Below are 18,742 nucleotides of genomic sequence, written 5' to 3'. Positions count from 1 at the left end.
ACCAAACAAATTTTTAAAAATCATATTTATATTTGTTTTAAAATATCATAAATTCTGTTTATTTTTGTATTTTAAAAATACTTTTAAAAAAATTATTTTTTTACTTTAATTTTTTATGCATTTTAAAATTATTTTAATATACTAATATTAAAAATAAAAACTATTATTTTAATATATATTAAAAAAAAACACTTTAAAAACATCTACTGTATTTATAAACAACCCGAAATACCATTAGCCTACTGTATTTATAAACAAAACATCTACTGTATTTAAAAGCGCGCGCGCCAGCAGAATTGTGCTTGTGGTTTGTAAGTTTAATTTATTTTTTTTCTCACGTGTTATTTTGGGTCCCCTGCTCCTTTGTTCGCAGCTACCTATTCCAGTATTCCCAAACCCACGCATGCCCCCCCTTCTCCCCTTAATCTAGTAACACTAACCCTAACCCTAACGCAAGCCTTTCTGTTATTTTTTTTTTTAGAAATCACACAAATCTTCACACTGTAACCGTAGTGTAATGCGTAGTTGTGCAGCTACTTCGAAAATTAAGACTCCAGCTTACCAATTTGACAATGGAGGATTTGACAGAGACAGAGATTGGGAGCTCTGTCGAGACCTTTCAAAAGTTTTTGGATTCGCAGAGAGAGGTTTTCCACAACCAAATCGATCATCTTCGAAGAATTGTCGTCACTCAATGCAAGCTCACTGGTGTCAATCCTCTTTCTCAAGAAATGGCGCGTCTTTTTCCCATTTTTTTAGTAATTTGTAACTTTTTCTGGCTTTCTTTCCCTAGCCATAACTAACTTTTATGAAATCATTCGCAGGCAGCTGGTGCTCTTTCGATAAAAATCGGTGAGTTTTTGGGGCTTTTGCCCCTTTTTTATGATATACTATATGTATATGATTCCATTGTTCCATTATTATGCTTGTCTCTTGATAATAATCAAAATTCTTGTAAATTTGGTTGTTTTCGGTCACTGCTAACATTACTAGTCGATTTGGCAGGGAAAAGACCTCGAGATTTGATAAACCCTAAGGCGGTCAAGTATATGCAAGAAGTTTTCTCTATTAAAGATGCATTTAGTAAGAAGGAATCACGAGAGATTAGTGTTCAATTTGGTGCTACAGTCACGCAGGTGATTTTTCCCTTCCTTCATGTTTAAGTTTGGTTTTGTACGAAATCCATACATTAACGCTTTACCAACATTGTTTTTCATTACTCTTGCATGTATTTACATGGATTTAGAGACACACATGCAGTTATATTGATTGCTTTTATGCAATCTGTTCATGTTTGATCCTAACTTACTTTTAAGTTATATAGTCTACATCTAAACAAAAGATTGATTCTCTATGAATCATGTACCATTCAAAGAGTGCATTGCCTGAGAAGATAAGGGCTTTTTATAGACTTGATGGATGTGTATCTGTTATGGATCATGACATGGTGTTGCCTCATCTATAGGTTCGGGATTTTTTTGCCAGCCAACGTACGAGAGTGAGAAAACTGATTTGGTTTTCAATGGAGAAGGCTATTAGAGTTAATGCACACAAGGAACCTCAAAATGGGGTCCTAATGACATTGGATGCTTTGATGCCTATTGATTTGGTTCCTTTGAACTCTGTTGACCCCAATCAAGTTCCCCTAAGTTATGTTTGCTCCAATCCAGCTGTGTTAAACCCTGTTAGCCCTAATCCAATTCACTTGAACTCTGTTGGCCCCAATTCTGTTCCCTTAAATTCTGTTAGCTCCATTTCAGCTCCCTTAAACTCTGTGAGCCCCAATCCATTTCACTTGGAATCTGTTAGCCCCAATCCAGTTCCCTTAATTTCTGTAAGTCCAAATCCAGTTCCCTTAAACCCTGCAATTCTGTATCCAGTTCCCTTAGACTCAGTTGCCCACGATCCTGTTCCCTTAAACTCTACCGGTCCTTCCAGAGTTGATGAAGCCCCCTTTTGCTCAACACAGGACGACATGCTACCTGGTTTAGATGAATTAGACAAACATTTTGTTGATAATATTTTTGGTTTGTTGCGGAAAGAAGAAACATTTACTGGGCAGGTGAAGCTCATGGAATGGATCTTGCAAATACATACTCTCTCTGTTCTAAATTGGTACTTTTCAACTCACTATTATATTTAATAAGATGTGTTTTTTTTCTCCGTTTGCATTTAATATTTTCCATGCATGTTCCCAGGTTTCTAATTAATGGTGGTGTCATGATTTTGGTAACATGGTTAAGTCAAGCTGCTGCTGAAGAACAAACAAGCGTTCTTATTGTCACCTTGAATGTAGTTATAAAATTTTATTGTCTTCCTTGCAACATTTTTGCTTCATAAACATGCTTAGCATTGCATCTATGGTGTATTCAGGTCTTCTGTCATTTGCCCCTACATAAAGCTCCTCCTGAACACATGTCAGCCATACTTCGTGGTGTTAATAGACTGCGGTTTTACAGGACTTCAGGTGTGCTTTTGTTAACTCCTGCCTTTTGACCTCCCTATATCCTGCTTCTTGCATCTCACACAGATGTCATTTCCTAATTATTAATTGATAAATGAACTCCATGGGCTATTGGTAATGTTTCTAATTGTTCTCATTGCTTCAGGAGGATAGTTTCTGGAATTTTTGTTTCCTTGTTATGAATAATGAAGTTCATATCAGTTTGTTTTGATTTCATATAAAAATATTGAAACTAATATGGTGTTCTCTTATATTTGTTTTTTATTTTTATTTTTATTTTTTGTAAACCAATTCAATGGTTCTTCTGCTTGGTCATCATTGACCACAGATTGCTTCTGTCATTGTCAGACAAATAAGCAAAATTGAGGAATTAGTTGCTGTATGTACATGGAAATATTAAAAATTTTCTTATAGTTCATCATAGCTATTAGTTCTTTGTCTTGATGATATCCTTTCAAGTTGTGAATTATATGATATGAGACACATTAATGTGCTTCTTTTCATTATGTGCCTTGTGATAATTTTGAATCTCATATATCTGATTTGAAGATCAGACATATCAAACAGGGCCAGGGTTTTGTTATCAAGATGGAGCAAAATGTTTGCAAAAAGTCAAGCAATGAAAAAATCCTATGGCGTAAACTTCTCTACAGACGCACAAGACATGATTTTGAAGCAGAGGCAAGTTCATGAGATTACCTCCTATGATCTTAAGATTTGTTCAATCAAGTCTCACCTTTTGGCACTAATTTCGTGCAGCATTGATGAAATTATGGGCAATGAATTATGGCAGTCTGATATCGGTAATCCTGTAAGTTCTATGCACTGTCAGTTACATGGTCAAAAGTGGACTGATGCTATAGGACGTTTTCTAACAGCTTTTATTTCTGCACAGGATGGTGTTCCTGCGCTCTCATTGGAAAGTTCAGAAAATATCAGGTATTGATATGATTTTTGGTTTGACTTACAATCAGCCTGTTGGGAATGTTATTGGTGTTTGGTTGGGTATTCAGCATAAATTTCTTTGTTTTTAGGAAAATCAAGTCTTCACAAGCATTGAAGCTGTTGTCAGCGTCAACAGATGATCTGAGCAGAAAGCACATCCTAGGTGCACCTTCATCCCGTATCCTCAATTTTTTTTAAGTGGTGCCTTACAACTTGGCTGGCATTTGAAGGAAAATTGATAGAATTAACATTTCCTTGGTTAAGGGATGAAGCTTTTATTTACTTCATATAGTTACACCCATCTCTTGGTGCATGCTTATTTTATACAGTGAAGTTGTAGCTGTATTTTTAACTGAAAAGTCCTGATATGTTTACTGCATCCTTTATGATATAGGCAATGGTCTGGGATATGCCTAGTCAAAGTGTTCACCATTAGGTCAAATATGTTTTCCTGATAGTCTTATGGTTTAAAGGCTTAGCCTAAGGAACTTGGATGGCAAGAACTGAGAGATGCTACTCTCTTCCCCTACGCTAGCTGTTACAGTGACTATAATAGTGAGAGCAGTTCTAAACCATTGACTTGTATTATTTTTTAGTTGATAGTTATCTACTATGTTTTAATAATGGCTCTCCTCAGAGTTGGCGCTTGTACTGGGTTGGTTGTTCTGGATTTTGGTTTTTTCTTTACCAGGAAAGGAGTCCAAATCAACTATAGTGATTGATAAGCTTTACGCTTTTTTGATAATATGTTTCTATTGTAGTAGTTAAATGATATGATGTGCAGTAAGAAATCATTTAATATTACACCGGAAGTTGAGTTTAGTTACTAGGATAAGCTTATCTGGTTGCCTTTGGTAGAATTTTAATTGGCAAAACCACCTTTTTTCCCCACTGCTTGTAGCAAATGACTGGCTTACCCGTGTTTCAAAGTTGGTTGATCGACACCAAATTGACTAAATGTTGGTCAATTTTTCTCAAATCAATAGCTGAAATGAACTTATTTTGAAAAATTACAGCAGCCTCAACACCAGCCTTCTGGCTAATGTCAGGGTGATTTGGTGGTGAACTGGCAAACAAAACCAGCACATGCAGGGGGTTTTTTTTTCAAAACATTTGATTACATACTTGTATTCTTAAAAAGTGCAATTTAGTTCCTTTCTAGTAGCCTCTTTAACTGCAACAATTGACTTCACCCACATTTTCTCGAGTTTGGTGTCAATCAATCAAATTTCAACTCGTGGGGAAAAATATGCTATAATCTAGCTGAGTATAAAAATGAAATTAAGGTGTTCCTTGGTGATGGTGATGTTTGTGGCTATTTCAGGTTTGATTACCTTGCAGTTTGTTTTGTTAAACCTCACTTAAAAGTTATACTGCAAATTCTCTCACCACCTCTGTACTTGTAAGTAATGAATGAACAACATTAACCTGACTGACTATCTCAAAATGTTTCAATTTGTGATGGCTATTAATTGACAGCTTGTGTTTATTATCAAATTATAAGGTATAAATATGGCAGTAGAATGTCAGTGCTTTCAATTTGAACGTTTTTGTTTCTATATCTGTGGCCCATGGTTTTGTTGGTGGCTTCTGGTCAGTTTATTGAGGAGAAACCCCATTCAGCAATCCATTTGCATGCATAACATTAGAAATATTGTTGGTTGCACTGGTTACAGATTTTTTTTGGAATTCTGGTTGAATGGTTAATAAAGTTGTGATCTGTGCTCAGTCATTTTTACTGATTAATTTTACCTCATCGCAAATATAATGCTTGAAGTGCAAGAGCACTTTTGATTGTAGTTCTATTTGTTTTCAAAATTGGTCTCAGACTTGTTAGTTATCAAGTGTATCTTTTTGCATTTTCAGTCTGGCATTAAAAAATTAAAGTTCCTAATTAAGACATTTTTTTTCTTGGAAATGGAAATAATTCATCCTCTCATTGACTACTGAAGCACCTCAATGATGAATGTGCATTTGTAGTTATCTTGTTTCTCTTTCAGGAAAAACATATAAGTACCTTCCTTAGCTAGTAACAGATACAAGAGAACGTAGAAAAGTTCAGCTTGTGGAACAGCCTGGCCAGAAAACAGCTGGCAGAAGCCCTCAGGCCACCAAAGCTGCTCCTGTTAGTACAGGTCGCCCAATGTCTGCTGATGATATCCAAAAAGCAAAAATGCGCGCTTTATTCATGCAGAACAAGCATGGGAAAACAGTTCTTTCATCTAATGGAAATACTGGTGTGAAAAATGGACCTTCAAGCATGTCTGCAAGTTTGTCTCTAGTTTCTAAAATTCATATTTGGCCAAAGATTGAGGAATACAAGAAACCTGTGATACCTTCCCTGAAAGTTTCTTGTAAGGTTGAGGGGTCGCTCAATCCAAAGAAAGAAATTGATTCAAAGGAACCCATGGGGGGAGTTTGTAGTGAAGTCAAGATCCCATGGAAGACTCCTCCAGGTACACATGCTTTTGGTGTTTCTTTGTTGGTTACTTTTAACTTTTGATAGTTATTATATTACTGCAGATGAGTAGATGCTTTGTGGATAAAGTGCGGCATCTTTTTACACTGTATAACAATGTGTAGAATAGATAATATACAGGTGTTTAAAAATTTTCAGTTTAATGCTTTTGAATCTATGTTGATATTCAATTTCTCGCATGACTCCTTCCATTCAATTGCCATACCTTGTTTCCCTGCCATTATATCGCAATGATTTTAGCATTTGGATTGGCTGTCTAATACAGCAAGTGGATAGCCTTTACAAATACAACATTTGCTGATGTGCATTGAAGATTCTAACTGGTCTGTTGATAAAGACTATTATTGTAGTTGTGGGGGCTTGAATTAAAAACTTTTTTCAAGCTATTAATTTGCTTAATACTAACTTATCAACAGGAAAAAATGTAGCATTGCAACTGTTAATGTTGTGAAAATTTGGCATAATGTCATAATAATGCAAATTACTTTATATGGTGAAGTTTATGCTTCCAACTAGATTTTATAGCATTGGTCGTTAGCAAGTGACAATAGCCTCATAACTTGATGCAGTAAATGCCTGAAGATTGCTCATATGCATTGTGGACATGGATTATCTATTTTAGCACTTGTACAGATTGATTTTTAATTCTTTCCCAATTATGGTTCTTACCATATGGTATCAAATCACATCAGTTATTTCAAACCTGGAAACTCCTGAATATGGTTTGTTGGATTACATCATGAGGACCATCTTTATACAATTATGTTGAACGCATGAAATGTAATGGTGAAATTTTCTACCATATGGTGTTTTTTATTTGCCAATGAGTTTGCTATACAACCTGAAAGTTTTTCATTTCCCATCTTGGAATTGAACACATATCATGCACAAAATTATGAGTGAAGAGAGTTTCACAGTGCTTTATCAATTCCGGATCGGGGACTGTATAGTATCAGCATGAGGCCCAAACATCTGGATGCTGTACTCAATGCAGAGAAAATGTTGTTGCAAATTTGTAGATCTATGAAACTATAAATAGAGAATCAGTTTCACATTAGTGGATAATCAGCTTATGCACTACTGGAATTTGGCCAGATTTAGTGGTTAGCTAAGCTGAGAGAGGCCGACATTCTCTTTGCAGATTGATGGTGACTGAGCTCCTTCACTTGCATTTGTCTTTCCTATTCCTCTCAAAACCAAAATGCTTTCTTCAACTTTTCATGGGTTGTCACCCAGCGGAGTTAAAAACTGCTAGCTGGTTGTAAATGTGCATAATTATTTGATTTTGTTTAGGCTTTTCTCTTCCAATCCAGTTTTCCTTTGGTTTTTCTTATTAACTCAATGCACATTCTTTGGTTTTTCATCCTTTTATGCACTTATCTTTTCTGCAGAAATAAAACTCAACGTTCTCTGGAGAGTGGGCACTGGTGAAAATGGAAAAGAAGTTGATGTTCAGAAAAACAGAAACCGTAGGGAGGTAGAAACCATCTACCAGACAGTCCAGGAGTTACCATCTAACCCCAAGGAACCATGGGACCTCGATATGGACTATGATGACACATTGACCCCAGAAATTCCAATTGAACAGGCACCTGATGCTGATGGTGCAGAAATACAGGTTTCCCTGACTGAACATGTAAACACAGTAGTTGCACCATCACCAGCACCTTCCCTGCCTCAGGTTGGTGGAGGGAGTGCAACTGAACCAGATCTGGAGTTGCTTGCTGTATTGCTAAAAAACCCAGAATTGGTTTTTGCGTTGACTTCTGGCCATGCCGGTAATTTATCAAGTGAGGAAACCGTGAAGCTGCTTGATATGATAAAGGCTGGAGGGACTGGTTTGGCAGGTAGTTTAAACGGGCTTGGTGGGAAAGTAGAGGAGGTTGAAGTTTCTCTTCCATCACCAACTCCGTCAAGCAATCCTGGAACGGTGCGTGATTTAGGCCAATATTGCAAATTATGCTACAAATCATTAAACTGTTGTCAACTTCCTATGGGTAGAGCAATTTGCTCCTACAATTTAGTAAGTATATAATCTCACGGGGAAGCATACATTAAAATCTGGGTTGCACAAAGCCCAACATTGTTTATGTAAGCCGAACTAAAATGAAAGGTAATATGAACTTTTGAGCAATTAGAGATGTAATGCAACCTGTTGTGGGACTTGGGATTTGACCATGGGAGTTGCTTGGATGCTTTAAGCAGTCTAGAAATGGGTCATATAGTTCTTTCAGCCTCGCCTATTAAAATTGCCATCAAAGTTCGGAAGATATATGGTTGAAGCATTTTTTGGCCATTGTCTCTCCACTGATTGATCGTATCTTCCATAAGCTGGGAATGGTGGATTGATGTGTCCCATGCATGCTTCTGTGAAAATTGTGCTCTTGACTCAAAAAGTAGTGGGCCCCATCATAGGTGTTGTCATTGGAACTAAAAATAACATCACAGAAAAATAAAATGGTATGTGTTTGTTACAGGATTCTTCCTTGGTTACAATGAGCATATGCTAATATTCTATTTGGTAACATTGTAAAATACGCAGAGTGGATGGAGATCAGAAGTTGCCAAGAATCCATTTTCCCAGAAGGCTTCATCGGGGAAAAGAGTTGCATACACTGACCCCGGAGTCCCCACCGTTGTTCCTCTAGCCGAGAACACAAGCTTGGTGCAGCCTCAAAATCAAGCCACTAACATCAGAACACCACAGCAGCAAGCAAGCATACCATTACTATCCCAACACCATCCTTTCTCATTGTCTCAAACAAGCATCATAGTACCTGAAAACCGACAACCTCCGATGGTTCTCCAATCCCAACAGAGTTATCCCACCAATTCTTCAATGTTACATACGCCATCCTCAGAAATTGTTTTTACCATGAAAAATTTACCCGTCAATACCCCTTCCCTACCGAACCCTTCAGATGCAATTGGGCCTTCAATGTGGGTTGAAACCATGAACAACTTAAAACCAGCTCCATCCATTTCTCTCACATCCAATCCACCAGAGAGATGGCCAGTTCCATTTCCACGATCAACATCCGCAGTACCAGCACCAACACAGTTACAGTCACATATAAACGAACCTCCCACTGTATACTCGTCGTGGCCACATGCTGTTGATGTAGGTCCAATGCGTGATTCCTGGAGAGTTAGGCAGAGTTTAGTATCAAACTCCCCATCTCATGTTAATCAAAATAACTATGTGCCCCCAAACGGAGGGCCTGTGCAGCCACAGATGCGGTCAGGTCCTCCTCGGGAAAGAAATGAATATTTGGGTGATGAGGGTTTTGAGTCTTGGAGTCCGGAGAACAGCCGTTTTGAATCACAAGAGTACATGTCAGGGAGAAACTATTCAGGAGCCAGGACGAATTCCGGATGGGACTACCTGCCCGATAATAGGTCCAGGCAACGGAATTCTTCTGGGTACAGGGACCGTAACCGGAATGGAAACAGAAGACGGCACTGAGTGAATGAATGCTCCTTTCATGATTTTGCCGATCATGGACGCGTTGTCCAGAGTGAATGTAACGACGGAGATTTACAAGCTAATATAGGGTGTGAAGTTGTGATGAGCCGGTGCAAATTCTAACAGCAAATGCAATTGTTTAGATACTTGGTAACTCGATACTAAATCTTGACTGTAAGCGTGTGATACTTTGACTAAGCTGCAGTTCTTCCTTTCTTTAATATGATAATATAAACAAGGACGATTTTAATAATAATAATAATAATAATATACATTTGAATGAATCGTTGAATCGAAATTTAGCTTGGCGTGCCTTCAGAGACAAACAGGAAATATGATATGTGATTGAAATGAAGTTTATAAAAAGAGAGGAAAATCTCAATTCCGACCCTGACATGTTACTCTTAACATCAATTTAGTTCCAAACCAGTTGATTTTATACATTTTCTTACAATCCAACTTTTAACCTTACAAAAAATAAAAAATAAAGGAACATTGAAATAAAACTAACAATATTCATATTATTATTATTTCTCCATTGAATTTTCTATTCCAAATCCTTCTTCCTTCTTTGCACTTATTATTAGCCAAGTATTCACATTGCGAATTATTTTTAAAAAGATGATGCATGTTTAATAAAATAATTTGAAAAATATTAATTTTTTAATTTAATTATATGTCAATAAAAATGAATTTTTGTAAGAAAATTAATGATTTAGATTATGTAGAAAATATGATTTTTTACTCTAAATTCTCCTTTTCTTATTAATGTATTTTTTCTTAACCAAAAACATCTGTTTTTTAGGTATTTGGTTTTTTGCATTAATTTAAGGAGAAAAATATATCTATGTAATCAAAACCCCATTCCCTTATTCATGCATTACTTTTTTTTGGTCAAGAATATGTCTTTTTTATTAGAAGGATTGTTTATTAAATTAAAACTTATCATAATCTCGAAAGCAAGCTTTAATAAAAAAAATCATGTATTAAGAAATTTGAGAATAATAATTTCAGAAAAAATTATATAAAAAATAAAAAAATAAATATTTCATTAATATTCACAAGTAAAGGTTTTAGAAAATTACACATGTTAAATTCATATGTAATTATTTGAAATATCACGTGCAAACCTAAGCTGGAGGACCTTGTGCATCTAGGTCTTTTTGGCTGAGGCTGAGGCTCGCATGTTTGGATTTTTTTATTTTATTTTATTCATTTGAATTTTTTTAGTTTTATATGTAATTATTTTCAATTTTATTACTTGTTTTATTTAATCTAATTTAATTTTTATTGATTTTCCAGTATTCTTTTAACTTATGAAATCAACATGCCGGAAGAAAATTCCACATCTCAAGACTCTGAATAATCGCACTTCCCCTCGCTTCCGTATGTTTTAAGACTATTTTTTTTAGATTTAAATTAATTTATATTTTTTTAACTTTAAATTATTTTTTTAATATTTTTTAATATAATATAAAAAAAATTTAAAAAAAATTATCATTTTAATATATTTTCTAAAATAAAAAAAAATTTAAAAAAAAATTATCATTTTAATATATTTTCAATAAACTGAAGATTAATTAATCATTCCATTAAAAATAACGAGTTAGGATAATAATTGATATTCAAAATTTCTTGGGTTGTTAAGGCATTCAGCATTTGAATTCCTAGGTTTAGGTTAAGCATCATTTTTAATGAACTTTTATCTCTTGTAATCAGAAGATTAACCCTTAAATTGCCATCCCATCATTGATCCTAGTCTGGAATCGAATGGATATTATATATAAATAATAATTAAAAAATACAAATAAAATGCGAAGGAAAATTACGAAAATAAAATGAGAAACAAAAAAAAGACATTTTTATTATTTCCTCCTAATTTAAGAGAGAATTACTTTCACTTCCTTTCCCTCTTTCAAGGACCTAAAATCTTCTTGACTAAACATAGAATAGAAATATAAATGTTTTTTTTTTTTTGAAAAAAAGAGAGAAAATGAGATGAATAGATCTGAGAGCCAGCGATCAGATAATTGTAGTCTGAAATTTTTATTCGACATCTTATAATTCCGTCAAGGATATCATCACATCGATGGCTCTCTACCATTTTTTGTTTTATTACAAAAAAAAGAGGAATTATAACCAAGAAATTGTAGCGAATGAGAAGAAAGAAGAAGAGTAGAGGTCTCAGAAGGATCCATTGGTGTTTTATAATCACAAGAAGATCATAAAATAGGTAGTTCTCATCATCACTGACCCCTACATGCTCTTCCTCATCCAAATACTAAACACAAAACACAAAACACAAATCAATTGCATGCGAAGAAACATTAAGAGAGAGAGAGGGAAGCTAGCGATATCACTCAAACCTGCCTTGCTGCTCATCTATATATATATATATATAGAGAGAGAGAGAGAGAGAGAGAGAGAGAGAGAGCCTCTCTCAGAAGCGGCGCTCGAGCTTCAGGTTAGGGTTAGGGTTTATCGCTTGAGTTAATGGGCTTCCAGTACCATAAATAATTTAGGGACCAGCCCGTTATCGGACCACTAAGCCCAGTTTTAGCTTTGGTTTTGGGTCAAGCTGGGATTTCAACATTTGCGGCTGAAAAAAAGACACATAAGACTTAATGATAACTTAGCATATTTGTAATTAATTATGCACCAGTGGCCTATGAATTCTAAACAGAGGCCCGAAACCACGTCCACTAAAATGAATGTGGAGCCTTTCAAAGCCCATTTATACTCTTCCTCCCTCAACGTTTCATGGCCACAGACCCTTCTATTAGCCATGGGCGAATAGCTCCATGATGGATGCCGGAAGAAGCTAATATATTGTAAGTGTCAGACATCCCATATAGAGGGTTTTTCCATCGCTGATTCCCTAAGTGAGGGCTGTTGTTGAAAGGGATTCATCATCGGCATTCTTTGCTGCTGGCTCATCCCTTCCATTTCCAATCTCTGTCGGTGCTGCTGTCGTTGATCATGAAAATTTGCTGGCCTTGCTTCTCCAACCCCCATGAAATCACGATTCATCATATCACCACCTTCAATATACGTACCAGCAAACCTTGAAGGTCCTGTTGGATTCCGCTCCATTAATGTATTTCTTCCGTGTATCAAACTAGAACCGCCACTAACCTCCTGTTCCATATTTCTTATGAACCCTGGATTTTGGTCGTTACTCATGAACACACCTGTAAACATTTCCATGTCATTCATTGCTGAGTTACCTGTAACACTAGTGTCAAATATCTGTGAGGTTTCTTGTGGCCCTCTTTGCAAGGGCTGGTTACTAAATCCTCCAACGCCATTGATTCCAACCATGCCAGTTTGACCCGACGCTAGTAGTGGGAGGTGGCCATAGGAGTTGTTATGCTGCTGAATCCTACCATAAGTTTTTGGTTTAATAGAAGAAAGCTGATCATGAGGACCTGCCATGCTACTGGCAAAGCTCTTTTGCATCACGGGAGAGTTAATACTATTGCTAGCGGTGGCACCCATTTGTGCTGCCTTTTTCAACATGGCCGCCGCTGACATGTGAGCAGAGGCCGAGATTTGGCAACCGTTTTTGTTGTCTTGAAGATAATGTAACCCAGATGAGCCCTTGGAACTGAGTTGGAGGCTAGAAGTTGAGGAAATGCTTCTTGGACTGCCGAAGAGAGTGCCCGAGCTGCTCGACAACATGCCCCCTGCCATGTTCATGGACTTGGATGGAATTGGCACGAGTTCTTGAGGGAGATATTTGAGGGAGTTCTTGGGGTCGAAGCTATTGAAATATGGCATCCCAATTGATATGCTAGTGCTGGTGCTCAAGGGCATTGAATGCTGGAAATAAATAGCAGCAGCAGAAAAAAATGAATAAAGAGTTTGTGTTTTATAAAATAATTGGTAGAGCTGCTGCATACCATAGACTTCTGTTATTATTTTTGTTCTGATTACATGACAGAATGTGAAAGACATTATATAGTATTGATAGACAATCTCGACCGAGGAAAACAAGGAACCCCATAACTTCCAAATCTAGAGATAACAAAGAGCCCTTTTACTCATGAAAACATTCACTCAAGACACTGAAAATTACAAATTACATCTTAACACTGAAGACATGGGCTCTGACATGTGGTTTTGCAAGTTTGAACCCATGTTGGCCATTACTCCTTGGTTTACTCCGTTGTTTTCTTCTGCTAATGCATCGCAGAAAGCTCTGTGGGTGATGAAGCAATCTCTTCTGCATGATTGGTAGCAGTGGGGTCGCGTTAGGCTGCTATCTAGGAGTTAAAATACTGATAAGAGACTGAAGATTAGTAATTTGTAACTTGAATGTTCAAAATTTATCAATTTTCCGGCCATTCCAACCATATTTTCTATCTGGAAAGTGACCATAACTCACATTTTTACCATAACTTCAGCGAAAAAATCTACGTACAATATCAGACACGGTTTGAACTGGTTTTGGCAGCATGAAGGTGTCAACTACTTTATGTGGCTCTGCAACTTAAAAATTTACTTACATCCCAAAAATAATTAATTACTTATAATTTATCATGCATATAAAATGGCCATAATCATTTTAAAAAAAATTAGATCCATGTTTTTCTTCCATGATAATTTTTATTTTTTTTGCTAACCTGGAAAAGATGGTTCCACAATCACATTTGTATTCCTTCGTACCGCATGTCTTTTGATGAGCTTTCCAATCAGATTGTACTGCATATTTCTTCGAGCACTCGTCACATTTCCATTTCTTCTCGGCATTTTTTCGGCTAAAATGCTTCTTAATGCCAGTTAGATCTCCTATTGATCGAGCCGGGTTGTGGTGAACACATGTTAGCTCAGGGCATATACAGACCCTTTTCCTCACCTCAGTGGCAGTTCTTTGCCAGAGCTTCCATGGAAGATTATGGCCTTTCCTATGCAACTGCAGGTTTTGGTACCTTCGAAACTCTTTGTTGCATATCTCACACACATAACGGTTTGTTTCCATATGGGTCGTTGGTGATAAAGCAACGACTTCAGCAGTATCTGATTCATAAAAGCTAGACTAGTTAATTAGTAATCATTGTTTTCATTCAGATTTATTTCTCTGAAAAAGAGTTTGATTATTATACCATACGAAGGAAGAAAAAGCTTAACTTATGGTCCAGGCGAGGGTGATCTTACGTAATGTTATTAATTTCTATGCATGGGAAAATCCATAGCTCTATTCTTTGAAGTACAGTTGGAAACAAAAATTGAAGTCAGTAGTACAGTTCTCACCAGTTATTGTAATCTCAAAGCAATAATCGAACCTTTCAATTCATCTAACATCTCTTTTCAAAACATAAAAATAAAAATAAAAAAAATGAAAAGAAAACAGAAGCCTTGGTTCAAGGTGAGAAAGTTAAAGCGAAAATTTAAAATCCAATTTAATTCTATGTTTTTTTATAAAGTTGACAGAAGAAGAAGAAGAAAGAAAAAAAAAACCTCCTTGATTTGCATGCTTGCATTGAACATAACAAATTCAATGATAGACAGTAATCAACCAACTGTGCCAACAGCTTCGTTCGAAAAAAAAAACAAAATTGTGCCAAACAACCCATCTCATTCATCGAATTTATTATAATGCCGATATATATTAGAATTAAATATGTACTCAATTTGCATCTAAGAGCAATACCAACATGTAAGGTTGACTTTGCCTGGAGTTCCTCGTAGATTTCTTTTCTTCTTAACCGGCTGGTGTTGCTGTTTGGAGATAGACCCATTGCTGCTAGTAGGGGCTGAACGTCCTGATGAGTTTGAGCCATGGAAATGATTTTGTGCCTGTTGTTGCTGCTTTTCTTGAAGCTGTTGGACTTTTTCTCCAGTATTTCCTGAAGAGAAGCTCCCTTCATCACCTGTGATATATAACATTTGAAACTCAAAAGATTGAATTAATCAACAAAGTTATATTGTCTTTAATTTCTGTCCCTTTTCCTCCCCTTCCAAGCTCTTCGTTTCTTTCCAAGATTTTTCTTGTTGTTGGTTCTCACCACAAGGAAGGGCTTGTATTTTGGCTTGCTACACTAGAGGAAGACAAAAAACCGTGGAATTCTCCTCCGTTAAAGGTCAGGATTGGCACTGTTTCTGCTATAAGACTAGCATTGGAACCCGGTCTTCAGTGGCCTTGTGTGTGTGTGTGTAGTATTCATAAGGGATATTTGTTTGGCAAATTGATTTAGTTGAGCTTGCATAACAAGAGATTTTAAGCTTGCATAATAAGTGATTTTAAGCCTATCTTATAATTATAATTTATTTAAGATAAATTATATAAAAATTCTAATAAATATATTTATAAATTAATGGGATAGGTTGACACTTAAAAAGATATCTAGTCGTGTTATACTAGAATGATAATTTAAAAAAATTATAAATTTTTATTCAGTTATTAGATTGTTTTCAATATTTTACGGGAGTTTATAGAGATTATTATTCTAAAAATAGTTGTAAAGATTATAATTTTTTATTCAGTTATTGGATTGTTTTCAGAGATTATTATTCTAAAAATAGTTGTAAAATTGTTACTCTGACTTTTGGATCTTTAAATTTAAAAAATTTAGCACTAAGCCTCTACTTTGCTAGTTTTTGTAAATTTTCTTATTATTTTTGAATTTTGATTTTTTTTTGTAATTTTTATTTTTTTGTTTTTTAATTGAGGTAGAGTTTTTGACATTTTTTTTTTGTAATAAGGTAGACTTCAATATTATTATTTTAGATAAAATAAACTTATAAATTTGAAATTCTTAACTACAAACACTTTCACTCATAAATAAAATATGTTTTTTTTTTTTTGTAGCGGTTTTTAGCTTCTGTTTACATTACAAATACCCCTAGCTTTTTGGAAATTAAAATTGTTCCCATTCTATTCCAAAATTTTAGAATACTTAATTTTCATATGCCTAATAATTTCTTAATCATGTACTACAAGAATGATCTGAAGATATGGAATCCATTTTCTATAAATGAATCAATCAAGAAAAAGTTTCAAAATCCTTAACGTGATTACTACAAAATTAATTAGTTCTTTTTTTATATTTAAGTGCGAGTATACATCTTTTTTCCAATCATAATTAAATTCAATGAATGTTTATTTTGGAATTTTTTAAATTTATTTTGTATGTTATAGTATTTATATCATGCAAATGTTGTATATTTATATTTAAATATATTGTACGAATATGTTTGATTTTGAAAAAAACCAATCAATTATTTATTAAAAAAAGGATTAAAAAAGCCACGACCTAGCCTCTAAGCACAGAAGAAAAAAGTCCACCTACTCCGAGCCTAAGTATAGTGCCCCGGGGGTAGCTTTTTGTGCCATTTTTCCCAAAGGTCCAACTCTACGAGGATTTGCCTTGCTCAAGAGAAGTTCAAGTTGTCCCTGCACCGACATTATCAGAACTAGGAGACACATGGTAATGGTAGTCACACCCATCTCACTCGACAACAATGGTGGAGGTGACAACGTCACTCTGAACAACGCATCACCACCCACTGAAAGCTATAGATCCTTACGTGTGCCTCTTTGACAAGATGGGGTATGTAATGTCCTGTTTGCCTCTTGTTTCCATACAAGTGGATGTGTTCCTTCGAGTATAAACGTTCAACACGGATGCTAGGTAAAAGAAATGGAACATAAAAAAACAAAACAGCTTAGAAATACAAACATTCTGGGTTCTTACATTCAAGGCTTCTTATGATTTCTCTCAATCTGTCTTAGATATTGAATCCTCTACCTTTATAACACAAATATTTCCTTCTACTTTGCTAACTTAAACATTAAAGGGTCAACTGTGTATATAGGATATGTATTTATAGGATTTTGTAAGCCCAACAGGTCCAGCCTGCTATTTAGAACTCGCAGGGCTTACATTACCTAAAGCTACCTTAGACAGGAACAAACCTTTTTGTGTGATATTGTGTGATCGAATGGGGACTCTCCCGCTTGATAGAGGGGTTGTATTTTTGCTCTCAAACTCATGGAGTTAGAGAGCTTGTTTCACACCTATGCCTTTTTCTAGTGTATAAGTGAGATTCAAATGGAGATTAATAATGACTAGAACATTTGAAACATCTCATGTAAGAATGATGTGTGTAGATCATTGTAAGTGTAGAAATGTGAGCTTTACTCATTTATATGTTACCTTGCTCATCTTTTCAGAGAAATAAAGTTGTCAATATGTACTTAATGATGCATGTATAGGGACTTGTTGTTGCATAAATAAAAAATAATTATATTTTTATAATTACATTGTTAAACAATTACACTTGATTGAAGAGTTATTAAAATTCTGAAAAAATTATAATTTTTTTAGTATGAAAATCATTTATTTTTATTTGGCTTAAAATTTCATTAGTTATAAAAAATATTTTTGATGAAAAGATATGAAACAAGAATGAAATAATTTTTATTTAGATTTTGATTGATTTTGCCACTAATCAAATCAAAAAAAAAATCTCACATGAAATCAAGCTTTTTATGATCTACGAAACTAGGCTAAGACATATAAGGTAGGCTTCGTGTTTGGCTTATGTCAGGACTTGAGTATGTAATTATGAGAAATTAAATCTTTCATGGAATGAAAGATTTTTCAATACTTAAGTTAACAGTGATAAGAGAGAAATAATATAAGAGAAACTTGCTTCCCTTTACACCCGGTAAACCAAGATATTTATAAACATTGTTTATGTAAGCCTAGCTTGAAAATAGATAGAGTCACAATGAGTGATTGATGGAAACATCGATGCCCCTCTTTGGTTATAGTGTCTTGCACTACTATTGGTGGGAAAATGGATAGTGCACGAGGGAGCCATGCCTTAGGCCTGTCCAAACAACGCCAAACATGACACTGTTTGGGTTCGGCTTAAATCACACGGAGATAATTTTATTTTATTTTTTAAAAAAAAAGAAGAACTCACCATTCATTGCTATTGTTTCTTATCTCACCATCAAATGCAGGTGAAAATTTTGCCTGAGGACATGTATCACTTCGGGTTATACTCACCATTCATTGCTATTGTTTCTTATTTAGAACACCTTTTTCTCTCATGTCCTTGCAATTTTTTTTACCTCATCTTACATGATTTCATGTGATCACATTTCTTAATTTGTTTATTTCAATTTTTTCGCTCTTAAATTAGAAAATGAAATGGCCATTCACTTGACAACTTCCACAAACTTGAAGAGAAACAAGAAGGAAACAGAAATTAGAATATGAATCATAGGCTAAGGTTTAAAATTCTAGTCTTAAATGTTGAAATGTGGATGCTCCTTCTCCCTCAAAACTAGTGGTCACGACAAATATACCGCCCAGTTATCGTCGATATTGCCGAACATTTGACAGATCGAAGCAATCTATGAAGCAATTAACTT

The 18,742-nt window shown here is 35.2% G+C and overlaps 2 protein-coding genes across 4 annotated transcripts; one reads left to right on the top strand and one right to left on the bottom strand.

The window, feature by feature from the left end:
- The first annotated feature begins 351 nt into the window (after positions 1–351).
- LOC105132025 (homeobox protein LUMINIDEPENDENS-like) lies at positions 352–9,602 on the top strand. Of its 3 annotated transcripts, XM_011035281.1 has the most exons (14): positions 352–734; positions 825–852; positions 1,006–1,136; positions 1,466–1,718; positions 1,749–2,115; positions 2,199–2,292; positions 2,374–2,467; positions 3,019–3,145; positions 3,224–3,275; positions 3,360–3,403; positions 3,499–3,587; positions 5,446–5,865; positions 7,280–7,818; positions 8,431–9,602. In XM_011035281.1, exons 1-14 carry the CDS (start codon positions 573–575, stop codon positions 9,352–9,354), a joined length of 3,324 nt encoding a protein of 1,107 aa, XP_011033583.1. In that variant the 5' UTR covers positions 352–572; the 3' UTR covers positions 9,355–9,602. The 3 variants fall into 3 exon arrangements, with proteins under 3 accessions (XP_011033583.1, XP_011033581.1, XP_011033582.1); XM_011035280.1 differs by having other exon boundaries at positions 353–734; positions 1,466–2,115; XM_011035279.1 differs by having other exon boundaries at positions 1,466–2,115; positions 3,019–3,275.
- Positions 9,603–12,192: 2,590 nt separating this feature from the next.
- Positions 12,193–15,243, bottom strand: LOC105132024 (zinc finger protein NUTCRACKER-like). The gene is made up of 4 exons (XM_011035278.1): positions 15,030–15,243; positions 13,980–14,373; positions 13,450–13,579; positions 12,193–13,176 (listed from the first exon to the last, which is right to left on the bottom strand). Exons 1-4 carry the CDS (start codon positions 15,241–15,243, stop codon positions 12,193–12,195), a joined length of 1,722 nt encoding a protein of 573 aa, XP_011033580.1.
- Between the last annotated feature and the right edge of the window lie 3,499 nt (positions 15,244–18,742).

The sequence above is a fragment of the Populus euphratica genome, unplaced genomic scaffold (assembly GCF_000495115.2).
Source record: "Populus euphratica unplaced genomic scaffold, PopEup_1.0 scaffold26.1, whole genome shotgun sequence".
NCBI classification, from domain to species: Eukaryota; Viridiplantae; Streptophyta; class Magnoliopsida; order Malpighiales; family Salicaceae; genus Populus; species Populus euphratica.
Note: the sequence above shows the minus strand (reverse complement) of the source record. Positions and strands in the feature narration are given on the sequence as shown.